Source organism: Hippocampus comes, unplaced genomic scaffold (genome assembly GCF_001891065.2).
Source record: "Hippocampus comes isolate QL1 unplaced genomic scaffold, H_comes_QL1_v1.1 scaffold315, whole genome shotgun sequence".
NCBI classification, from domain to species: Eukaryota; Metazoa; Chordata; class Actinopteri; order Syngnathiformes; family Syngnathidae; genus Hippocampus; species Hippocampus comes.
In genome coordinates, this window is record NW_017805539.1 from 92 (window position 1) to 12,397 (window position 12,306).

The 12,306-nt window shown below is 40.4% G+C and overlaps 1 protein-coding gene across 1 annotated transcript; it reads right to left on the reverse strand.

The window, feature by feature from the left end:
- Window positions 1-7,016: 7,016 nt before the first annotated feature.
- Window positions 7,017-11,843, reverse strand: aqp10a (aquaporin 10a). The gene is made up of 6 exons (XM_019878574.1): window positions 11,597-11,843; window positions 10,309-10,435; window positions 10,030-10,167; window positions 8,623-8,741; window positions 8,329-8,546; window positions 7,017-7,628 (listed from the first exon to the last, which is right to left on the reverse strand). The coding sequence occupies exons 1-6, from the start codon at window positions 11,678-11,680 to the stop codon at window positions 7,418-7,420; spliced, it is 897 nt and encodes a 298-aa protein (XP_019734133.1). The 5' UTR covers window positions 11,681-11,843; the 3' UTR covers window positions 7,017-7,417.
- Between the last annotated feature and the right edge of the window lie 463 nt (window positions 11,844-12,306).

The window sequence follows — 12,306 nt, forward strand, 5'->3', positions numbered from 1 at the left end:
GACATTTAGTTGCATTTCATCCAAAACGTGCCGTGATACTCAAGATGCTGAGATAGAACAAAATTCTTACTGCTTAGATCAGCGTCCTTAAATATTGATGAGAACACTTTTGAACTGAAGTGACTCTGCAGAGCGCCGCCAAGATGCAAGCGCTGTACCTGTGTTGCTCCGAGGATAGGAGAGAATTCTCGGCACAGATTTGACTGGTGACGACATGAGAAGCAACGAGGAGGCAACAGGAAGAGTCGGCACAACTAACGCGATTAACGCGCAATCCCATGCGCACACATTAATAAACGCGCTGCAGGTTTTGCTGTTTATTCAGGCTTGACTCATAACCTGATGTCATTATCCCCACCAGGCACGTGTCATTCAATCATAATAATAGATTTGTCTTAGCAGTTCCGAAATATTATTTAGATGCGTCAACGATGACAAATTGTGGATTGATGACTGTTGCGGGAGTGGATGGATGTAGGGATGGATGAAGACATGGATGGGTGATGGGTCACATGGAGGAATGGATAGGTGAGTTTGTGGATGGATGGAAGAATGGATGAGTAGATGATGGAAGGATGGATGGATGAATGTTCATTGACAGATGTGTGGCTGGATGGATGCATGGATGATGATGGATGGATGGATGGATGGATGGATGGATGGATGGGTGGATGGGTGGGTGGATGAATGTTAGTTGACAGATGTGTGGCTGGATGGATGCATGGATGATGATGGATGGATGGATGGATGGGTGGGTTGATGTGTGGAAGGAAGGATTAATAATGATGATAGTTGATGGATGGGAGCTGCCAGATGGAAGGATGGATGTATCAATGGGTGTGTGACAGAGAGATGGATGAAGAGATGGATGGCTGATGGACGGGTGGAAGGATGATGACAAATGGATGGATGGATGATGGGCATATTGACGAATGAATGGGGGATAAATGGATGGATGGTAGTTCATAGATTTGTGTCTAGATGGATGGCTGGTCGGATGATTATATGATGGATGGATGGTGATGACAGGTTGATGGATAGATGGATGGATGGATGAATAGATGTGACAGATCAAATAGTATACAGTTTCTTGGAAATGACTGTTCATACGTATATGACCTTGGATGATGAGCCACATGATGTTTCACCATTTCTGAAGACAAACACATTATTCTCTGATCACATGTAACAGCCTGTTCTCCAAAATACAAAACAATGACACACAATAATACAAAAAACTATTTTTTCTAAAACATTGGTCACGGCTCCATTTTACCCGAACCTCAGAGTTCCAAGTAAGCAGATGCCGACCCTCTTCCCGTCAGGTGCCGGCACCCCTTTCGAAACTCTGTTCTTCCTTCGAACGCTGAGCGGTCACTTGAATGCATCTTGAGCAAACTGCCCATTAAGTGTTTAATACTGTACATCTGACAGCAGCGAAGGCATTAGGAGCCCCCGACGCTGACTGCGATGTGAGAAGACGCGCGTAGAAATCCATAACGCTCCATTACAGACAAACCTGCCGGCTGACTCGGGAGACATAAACGAGTCTATGAGTATCGATTCAAGATGAAAGACCCGATATCTAGAATGTCACGGAGAATGACAAATTTTGATCCTAATTGCAGTCAAGTGGCGCATTTTTATATGGAAAGAAATTTAGTGGGGCTCCAAACCACTTAACTGGGCTCCGAAACAAAAGCAAAGTAGAATGCTAACGATTTCAGGAAGTCAGTCAGACAAAACGTGAAGGTGAACCACTCCAAAAGAGCACCATACGCCCATTCATCTCTTGAATTACGACTTTCTATTAAATATTAATTTCCTTTTGGAAGGGACTTTAACCCTTTCGGGGATAGCGCTTACTGCAGTGGACAGGTTATCATGTTATCAGGTTACAGGGTGCATGAAAGGGTTAAAAAAGGTTCGCTGTTGATTTGTTTGATGCGGAACAGCTTTTCGGTCCTCTCAGAATTTTAGAATCCTCTGATGTTGCATCGTGGGACATTTTCACTTTGGGGTGTCCTCACGTTTGTTGCAAGTGGTTCAGACATTCATGGCTGTGTTTTAATACAAACACACGACGACTTCCGTCATTGGCTTCTTGCTGCTTTTTTGTGAGCGTGCGACTAAAATCATGTCCCACACATCCACAATAGCTGTAAAGCGAGTCAGGCGTCACAATGAAGAGTTGACTGACGGTCCAGAGGTTGGAGGAAGGGTCACACTGTTGCGATGTGTTCAAGCTGACGAATGAAGATGATGATGATGATGATGATGAGGCAAGCGATGTCACAGCTAAGCGAGCCGGGCGCCCTCAAATTGATCAGCGTCTCAGTCAGCAGTGGCAAAAGGCAAGGTCGTTGACATTTATACTCACTGCCGTACAAATCGCACAGAAAGCGGACCAAAGCCATCATCATCATCATCATCATCATCACGTCACTTCTTGACTCCAGCGTGTTCATGATGTGGCAATGCGCTGCAGTGGATGTGTTTTCTTTTCACGATATTACAACAAGGAGATGACCGAGGCAACAGAAGGTCTCTTTGCTGAGGGGGATCAAGTTGCGCAGTGGCTCAACCGGGCGCCACCGAGATGGACCATCAGGAACCCGTGTGGCACTTCATAAATTATTTTTGCTTTGTGCCATGACAGCAGCTATCGAATATTTTAATGTTTGGATATCCGACTAAAAATTCTGATTTATTTAGTTGTAAAAATATTTTCAGTACTTATAATAATTATGTTCTGCATTGGATGTCTTTAAGCCACGAAAAAAAGTACCGTATTTCCCGCACTATAAGGTGCTTCGGCGTATAAAGCGCACCTTCAATGAATGGCCTATTTTAAAACTGTTTACCTATATAGGGCGCATTATAAGGCGCATAGAAGCTACGATAGTGGCTGCGGTTACATTATGTATCCAGTAGATGGAGCTACGCTAAAGGAAATACAATACAATACAATACAGCTTTCTTTATACAGCGCCTTCACAACCGCTGCAGCTGTAAAAAGCACTTTCCAGAACATTTAAAATAATGCATCCAAGAAATCAGAATATTGATCCATATATAAGGTGCATCGAATTGTAAGGCGCGCTGTTGGCTTTTGAGAAAATTCAATGCTTTTGGGTGCGCCTTATTGTGCGAAAAATACGGTACTTTGATGTAACGGATAATGGGCTCTAACAAAAGAGCCTTTCCCCCCATTCGTCCATTAAATTGAGGTTTCACTGCAGTATGTACGGAATAGTTGTCAATACACAGCTGATATTTTGGCTTTATTCATTTTCGACTGCTCTATTCATAGATAAATGCGTGAAGGCATGTGTTGTTCCAGTTGCTCGCCGCCCTACTGAGGACACACATTATGGAATATAGCTCCATGGATTGTCTAGGGCAGGGATGTCAAACATACGGCCCACGGGCCGGATCCGGCCCGCATCTCCGCACTGCTGCCTCCTTGCTTCTGCAATGGCCCATGAGAGTGTCTACAACAGAAACACAGAGCTTGCCGACGAGCTGATCGTTTGACTCGGGGAAACATTTAAAACACGGAAGGCTGTTGCAGAGATTCAAACCCAGAACCTCAGAACTCTGAGGCAGACGTGCTAACTCATAGGACACCGTACTGCCCAGGAGGACGTCTCGTCGGCTCTTCTGTCGAACTGATACTAACGCCGTGGCAGACGAGCCTTTAATCGATACTGCTGAGGGAGAGAGAGATTTTCAGCTCCAGTTTCTTCTCTTGCCCGTGTCACTCTTTCGCTTCTCAGTTTGTCTTCATGTCCTCTCTGTTCGCTTTCGCAACATGGAAGAAACCCAAGCTCCTTTAGTAATACGAGAGAGGATGGAACTGTTGTGTGCCACAGACAACGTCCAGTTAAAGGTCAAACATCAGGTTCAGAAATTTCATCAGGTCCAGCGAATTTGAAGTTTACAATTACTTGGAATAGGCCGTGTTAAAAATACAAATGCTGCTTCGTCATATCGAGGTAACGACACTATCTGATCAGAAATGAAATTCATAAACTTAATAATAAATGTTTGCCACTGCAAATTTATAGTTACACCTGCAACGATTCTTGACAAATTTTGTGTTGGCACATATTTTTTGTGTCTGAATGGGGCTCATCTCACAAGATTTGCCATTTTGCCAATTTCATCACCCTTTTCAATGAATGCATTCGATTGTGCAGGGGTGGCCTTTTAAATTTTGCAAAATGAAAATGTGTATTTTTGAATACATCTAATTATATCTCTAGTCTCAAAATAACAATTATGAGGTTAAGGCCTAATTCATTTAGCATTTATCTTTTGTGGAGTAATCTCATTCCCACAAAGACTTCACTCCAGTTCCTTTCTGCTCAGACGTGTGCGCTCCACTAATGACCTTCCAGTTGTTTCTGCACGGCCCACAGGCGCGCACACACACACACACCACACACACGCGCACACACGCACGCACGCACGCACACACACATACACACACACACACACACAAACCCATATCCTTCCATTTCCATTTATATGGGAAATGGGCTTTGTGTTGTACAGCACTTTTTTTACATTCAAGGTACTCAAAGTGCATTAACATGGTCCCCCTCATTCATCTACTGGTGACGCAGGTCCAGGAGCAAAATGGGGGTTCAATATCTTGCTCAAGGGCACTTTGACTATTGGTCATAGGCGCTCGCTCAGATTTGAATCCATAATCTGTGGATATGCGAGATGTCGACCTGAGCCATGCTGTAATACATACAGTAGCTGTAATTGAATATACAGGTATGTATTCAAACAAAAAAAGACAAAACATCAAATAATGCATTCAAATGGGCTATCAAATAGAGCGAAATACATTTACAATATCAAATTTTAAGAAGATGAAGTGAAATGAAAAAAAATAGTTACAATACAAAATGAAATGGAAAATCCTACATACAATGAAATAAATAGCAGTACATAAAAAAATACAATTAAGTAAATGTAAATACCAAATTAAGGGAAATAAGATAAACATACAACACATGAGCAATAATAAGTAAATATGTAATTCTGTTTAAAAATAAATGAACAAACTTGGTAAAATGTACCAGGCTAGGGGCTCTAATAAAAGCTCCAGAGGGGGCACAACAGAGCCATTTTTGGGGGGGTGATTGTGAATGACAACTTTAAAATATTACAATTTTCAAAAGGCCCGATGTGTATGCAGAGTTTGGTGAGTTTTCATGCATGTTTAGGCCCTCAAAATGTAATTTCTCGTGTATAGCAATAATAATAAAGGAAAAAAAAATATTTCTTCAATTAATTAATTCAACTCAAAACACAGACCACGCAGTGGTCGCTGCTCAGGCCTTAATTAAATGAAATACATATTTTAGGGTTATAACATTCAACACTAATGCTATTCATTAGCATTTGGCTAAATTAATTGCTCAAAAGCAGGTTAGTGGTTGTTTTAAATCCACAATGTGTAATTCTCTTTGTTTTATGTTTACTTTGACAGCCTCTTCTTTGAAGAATTGTCTACTGTTGTGAAGTTGTGTTCACTGTACACTGCTCACATCTTCAATTTTTGCTCTCAGGTCAAAGCAAAAAAAAATCATGGAATCAACAGCAAGCAACGTCGGGTCACTTTTATCTCAAGGCAGCACTGTATCCGCATTGATGTGTCACAGTCTTGTGTCAATTCCAACCGGATAACGTCTTTTGTATGAAAGTGAAAAAAAATGATGGTTATTAAAACAAACCCAACAAATTATTAATTGGTATTACTATCAAGAAAATCATGCAGCAGCAATAATGGACACACGCGCACAAACACACACAGTGGTGCTGAGTCCTGAGTCCAGCAACAACATAAAAAAAGTAGAACAAGGATGAATGGGAAAACGTGACTGACTGAATCAAACGTACCTCCTCAAAGTTGGCAACAGTGAAATGTTTCCAGTGGAGGCATCCGCGCGTTTCCTCACTCTGTCTGAGGTCACCAAGGAGGTTGGTGGTAGTTGATGCCGGATGAGGATAATGGAGAATGGGAGGGGGGGAGGAGAAGCTGCATCCTTTTCCATTTTCCTACTTGTTTGAGAAAAGTCATCCGTGATGTTGCTCTGCTTCACTTTAGTTTATCTAAACTTCCTTTTCCTTGTTGTTTAGTCTTCGTACATGTTTATTTACACATGATTTGAGTTTTTTTTTTTTTTTAAATGCACTTTCCACCTGAAATGTCCTATTAAGTGGCGCCCTCTATTGTTCCATCAGCATAATGGAAGTGATACAGTGATATAACTTTGGTTTGAAAGATATGGAGGGGGGCGGGGTGGGAAAATTTTGTTGTGGTACACACCCCTGAGTATTATTTTAATGCGTCAATCTGGTGTCCTCTGAAGGTTGTATGATGCAGACTCCCCCTAGTGGTTCGTGAAAGAATAACTGAATTCAATGTTCCAACTCGCAAAGGGTCACACGGGCTCGTCAGTCCCCCAGGCCTCCTTGTGGGTTGCAGGCCAAGCGAGGATAAACAATAGGAACCCTTTTGGACAGATTCATTAAATGAGAATACGCGGTCTTCTGGGAGTTAATTTAATATAGCTAAAAGTACCCGATGGAAGGTTCCCAGAGAACTTTTCAACATTATTATCCACCCATCCATCCATTTTCGACACCTCTTATCCTGAACAGGATCACTGGGAGTTGCTGGAGCCTATCTCAGCTGACCTTGGGTGAAAGGCAGGCTACACCCTGAACTGGTCGCCAGTCAGTCGCAGGGCACATGTAGAGACAAATGACCATTCACACCCACATTCACACCGTCACTGAGTGGGAACCGATCCCACACCGCCCGCACACAAGTCCGGCGTGTGTACCACAACACCATCAGCGACATTATTAATGATACAATTTCAAAACAAATCTAGAATTAAAATATTTCATAAAACGTATAATTTAAAGTGTTATTCAATAAAATACATTTGATTAAATATTATTAGACAAATCTAATTCCATTTTTTAAAAATCCTTTAATAAATGTAATTTTACAATTTGCTAAAGATTTTAGAATAATCAAATTAATAATTTGATATACTCTATTTTTTCAAACCTATTATTCATACAAGATTAATTACAATCTAACTTGAATTAATAAATGTCAATTTCAAAGCTTTCAGAAAAACAAAAAAAATATTTTAATATTGTCCAGCTCAGAAAAACAGATACAAACAAATAAATACAACAACTATTTAAATTCAAATTAATCTGAAAAAAAATATCAACAGCGTTATGACACAAGATTCCTTCACTGTTTCTACAAAGCTGAAGCCCACTTCATTGATGCATGAAATATAGACAAAAAAGAAGTCCTCCTAACTTATTGACAACATACAAGAATGTCTGTTAAGACTTTTCCATGACCGTCTCAGAATGACGCCGTCTTTAACTCAATCCCCATCAGCGGCGTGTTTGCGGCCTGTTTAATGACGTCGCTGGCGTTGGAGGACGTGTCCGTCTCTTTGGGGGGAACCGAGTCGGGCAGGTGCCAGTGGATGAAGATTAAATAGATTAAAGAACCTGAAACACCCCCGACAAGGGGGGCCACCAGAGGCACCCAGAACCAGTAGTTGTAACACCTGCACAGCAAACATTACAATTACTAGTATGATCAGATACAATTCAGATATTGTATTCATGATCATGAACCGCGGAATCATTTACAAAGATGACATTCACTTTTTGTTGATTGGCACTGTCAGAGAGGTACAGTGAACCCTTAACTATTCCCTATTCACCTATTCGTATTTTATACACCCTGCCTTTGGAATGTCCCTTTCGCTTCATGCTGACAAAATGTTAGACCGGCTAACAAATAGCATCGGTGCGATCTGGAGCATGTTTCTTCCAAAAGAGCAGACCACTCCTGCTATCAGTGGTTAGATTGGTCAATAGTAGTCAATTCTTAGACACTCACTGGCCACTTCATTAAGTACAACTACACAACAGCTTTCCATCTGCAATGCGAATAACACTCACGACACGAGGGTGGCTAGTTGGTTATGTTTGCAGTTGACACAAACAACCCATGGTAATCGGATGATGCTTGCTACTTTGATCCTGATAAAAGTTGTCGCGTGATCACCTTTCACATCTTCTTTCACTATTTTCTAACACGCGGACAATTGCACGTTTTTCCAAATCGCATTTGAACAATCAGGCTGCACTCAAGCAGACCTTGAACCATGAACACCGCAACAACCGCAATCATAAACACACAATGTGGCTGACCCCTGACAGCGGCCGTGATCTTTCCCAATCTCGTTGGGTTGTACTTACGTGAAGACCTCCGAGCCCCACCCTGCAGTCAGTGTAAGAAGTCGAGGTCCTAGATCACGGGCAGGGTTTATGGCCGCCCCGCAGTTGCCCGACATGGACATGGAGATGCCCAGCACGACGACCGCCACGATAACGGGGATCAGCTCGTGAGGAGCCGGGGTGTTCCTCTTCTCGTCCAGACTTAGGATGCATAACATGAGCATGCCGGTGCCCACCACCTGATGATGACAAACATCAGCCACATTATGAGACTAACGATAAATATACAGTAGAAAAGTATTGCGATAAACTGACTTGGTCGAGGAAACTTGTGCCCAAGGTGACGTACTCGGAGGGATATGTGGCAAATATGGACGCCGTTTCATTTGGTCCATACACAGTCAGTATTCCGCCACTAAACTCCATGATTGCATCTAAGACATAAATCCAAATAGATTTGCTTTGGTTGAAACGGGAAAATAAAACATTCGCATTTGTAAAAGGCAAAATACCGTAATCGTTTATTGATATAAATATATCATTTGATCAAATATTTTTGCTGTAATAATTAGTTTACATATTTGTAGTATTTTAGGGCTATATTTACATCAAACACCAAAACATTTCTAAAATATTAAAACCCTGTTTTGATGTTTCTTTTTTTTGTGTTTTATGTTAATTTGCTATCAAACATCAATTTTTAAAGAAACCATATTTAATGGATAAAAGCTGTTTTAAATAATTAAATTAAAAATCAATAGTATTTTATATTTGTTCTTATGAAATAGTTCAGCCTAATTAAAAACGTATTATGTAACATTTATTTATATACCTAAAATAATTATAATTTTTAAATTTATTAAAATATATACGGTAAGGTATCTTAAATTTGATACATTTGCAATTTTTTCATAAATGTATTGAATATTTGCCATACTTCATGTTGATTTTTCAAACAAAACATGTATTTAATTATTTTAATTTAATGACTCAAGCAAAGTTAAGTCTAAAAAAAATCTTTACAATCATGTGTTCCCTGTGGCCCCGTAATCTTGTGATTACGGTAATATTGTATTTGTGGAATATTAACGCATTCATGCACCCTGTAATCTGATAACATGATAAGCTGTCCACTGAAGTAACCGCTGTCTCTGAAAGGGTTAACTAAACAGCAAAATCCACCAGTTTTTTTTTTTTTTTTTTTTTGCCAAGTGTTGTCAGTTGAAAATTACATCACATCACGGTTGTTCCGGGCTCAGGTAACAACTGATCATGGCTCACCTGTTTTCTGAGTTTGAGCCATGTGACGATCACAAGCTGAGCTGTCATTTTTACCATTCTGTGCAAACAAACCCTCCCATATTCCAAATGTAGATGTACAGTAAATGTAGATTTTACCTTTATCCTGGCTTTTTAAAAGATAACTTGTTATTTTATTATCCTGACAATCAGGCGTTAACACTTTGCTCTTTGCTGTTGCGTAACATGTGAACGTTCCCACTGTTGTGCGACTGAAGCTTTATCTCATCTTACAATTGCTGCATTTTGTTGCTTGGAGTATGCCTTGGAGTAGAAATATCACGACATTCATCAGTTTGAATTATTCTGGAATAGTTTTACTCATACCTGTACTTTGTTTTGCAACTTCATTCAAACTAACGCATTACAGCGAGTCCAAGATCCAAAACTCCCCAAAAATAGTACGAGAGCCAAAAGACAGACCGAAGTAGACCATGTAGACAAGCGCTGATGCAACATATGCTCCCAGAACTTGGAAGAGCCAATAGGGCAGCATCCTCTTCCATGGCACCTGGCCCAACACACAGAAACTGAGCGTTACGGCCGGATTCAGATGGGCCCCTGCAGAAGCGACAAGTGACAGTGGGAGAAAGAGAGGATGATGTCACATTCAAGTTTTTAATGCTGGGCCTTACACTCACCTGGGTGATGCCGTATAGTTTAAATATTAGTATAAGAAAAGGTCTAAAGTTTGAACAGCACCTGTGATGCCTTTGGTGAGATACATGGCCGACATTACGCCCACTGAGAAGGACATGTTGATGGACAAAAACTGGCCTTTGGTCTCCCTGCTGGTCTTCACCTGCGCTGCCGCGGAGCAGCCGAAAAGCTTGGTGGCACAGACAAAAAATAAAAATAAAAAATACTAGATGAATCTCTGTCCTTAAACAATGCAGACAAAAATCTGTTGCTCAGTCAAACTGACCAAAAGAGATAAGATAAGAAAACCTTTATTCGTCTCGCAATGTAACTGACCAAAATAGATTAATTCATCAGATCAAATGACATTAATCCGCTGTCTTTTAGAGGGCCTCTCAAGGTCATGCTATAATTTCACAGAGCACAGGTCCAATATTTTATTATTTCTTCAAAGGGAGTGTGTAATGTATTGATTTTAATGCAGCTGCAGGTCAACTACGTAATCGCTTGTTATAATTATCAGGAAGCCGCCATGTTTCGCCACCGTCTTTATGCTACGGATGGCCGAAGAAGACAAACTTAATGAACGTAGTTCCTCAACATTAAAAATAAAACGTGTCATATCATGCGATGCATTTACTCTATCTATTTCAAAGAATTATAAAAGTCGTTAGGGATAACATATTGATTGTACCTCTGCTGAAATAAACGGGTGGTTGTTTACGAACTATGTGATATCTGAGGCACTGTCGTGCGCGAGCTTCAAATTGCACGCGTTTCGATCTCGAGTCGTTGCATTCTATTAGTTCACCACTAGATGATACTAAATTCTACACCGGTCCGGTCAAGCGGAAGAAAAAAAAAACCAAACATGCAGCGGGGTCACATTGACACATGAAGAGTTTTGATGTAATTTTCAACTTTTTTTCCCCCTGTAACACGAAGAATTGTGTTATTTAGAGATTTTAAAAATTAGTAGTCATGCTAAAATGCAATGGTTTTTCTAGTGACTGGTTCTCACTTCCAGTAGATAGAGAAATATTGTCGCAAAAAAGTATCAATATATTATCATTATTATACACTCCAAATTATTTATAAGACGATGACAGCCATATCATAGTCATAAAGCAATTTTGTGGAAATAATGACATCACGTTGCCTCAAAGGACTTACTAATTATCGAATTTGATTGCTGTCATCACAATGCTTGGCTCATACTGATAGAGTACAATAATATACACTACATATAGACTCGATTTATTACTGTCATGGGTACAACACCTTTCTGAGTATCATAGCAGCTTTGACAGTTGATTTTAAATCCAAATGAGCTGATCAGCATGTTACTCACCACCAAGACAAAAGTGCCCAAGAACTCGGCCATGCACTCTCTCAACAGAGCATTCCTCACCCGGAAGACACGTCGCTTCAACATGACCGCAAGGTGCTTGGACGTCAGCAGGCGCTGCTTCCATAAGCAGCATCTCCTTGTCCAACTGGCCTCTTCCTCCCTTTTTCAGCCCAGCTGCCCCGACATTAACAATCATTTACCAGCTCGTCACAGCGCACACATTCGCACCATTGGTTGCTGACGGCATCAACATGGAGAAAGGAGTGTGTGTATGTGTGTGTGTGTATATATATATATATACACACACACATACACAGAGAGAGAGAGCGAAAGAGAGAGAGAGAGACCCGGCCAACATAATACATAGGGTAAAGGAAAAAATATGCCATGACTTTTTATTGCATTAATTTAGAAGTCTTAAACAGAAGTAATGAGAAATACTGCACTGTTACTACTATTCATAATAAATAGAAGAATTGACCGAACAAATAAAGTGTAAAAAACGTCAGAAATGTACAAACCTATCAATAATTTGACAATTTTAACAATTATGATAATGACTTTATATCCATTATGATGATAGTGATGACTTCTTAAAACAACATTACTAATCGTATAGAACAGTGACTCTCAAACTGTGGTAGTTGTATCAGTCTCCCTCTAGTGGTACATGAAAGAATAACTGCCCAAGTACAGTTCAGTTGTATTTA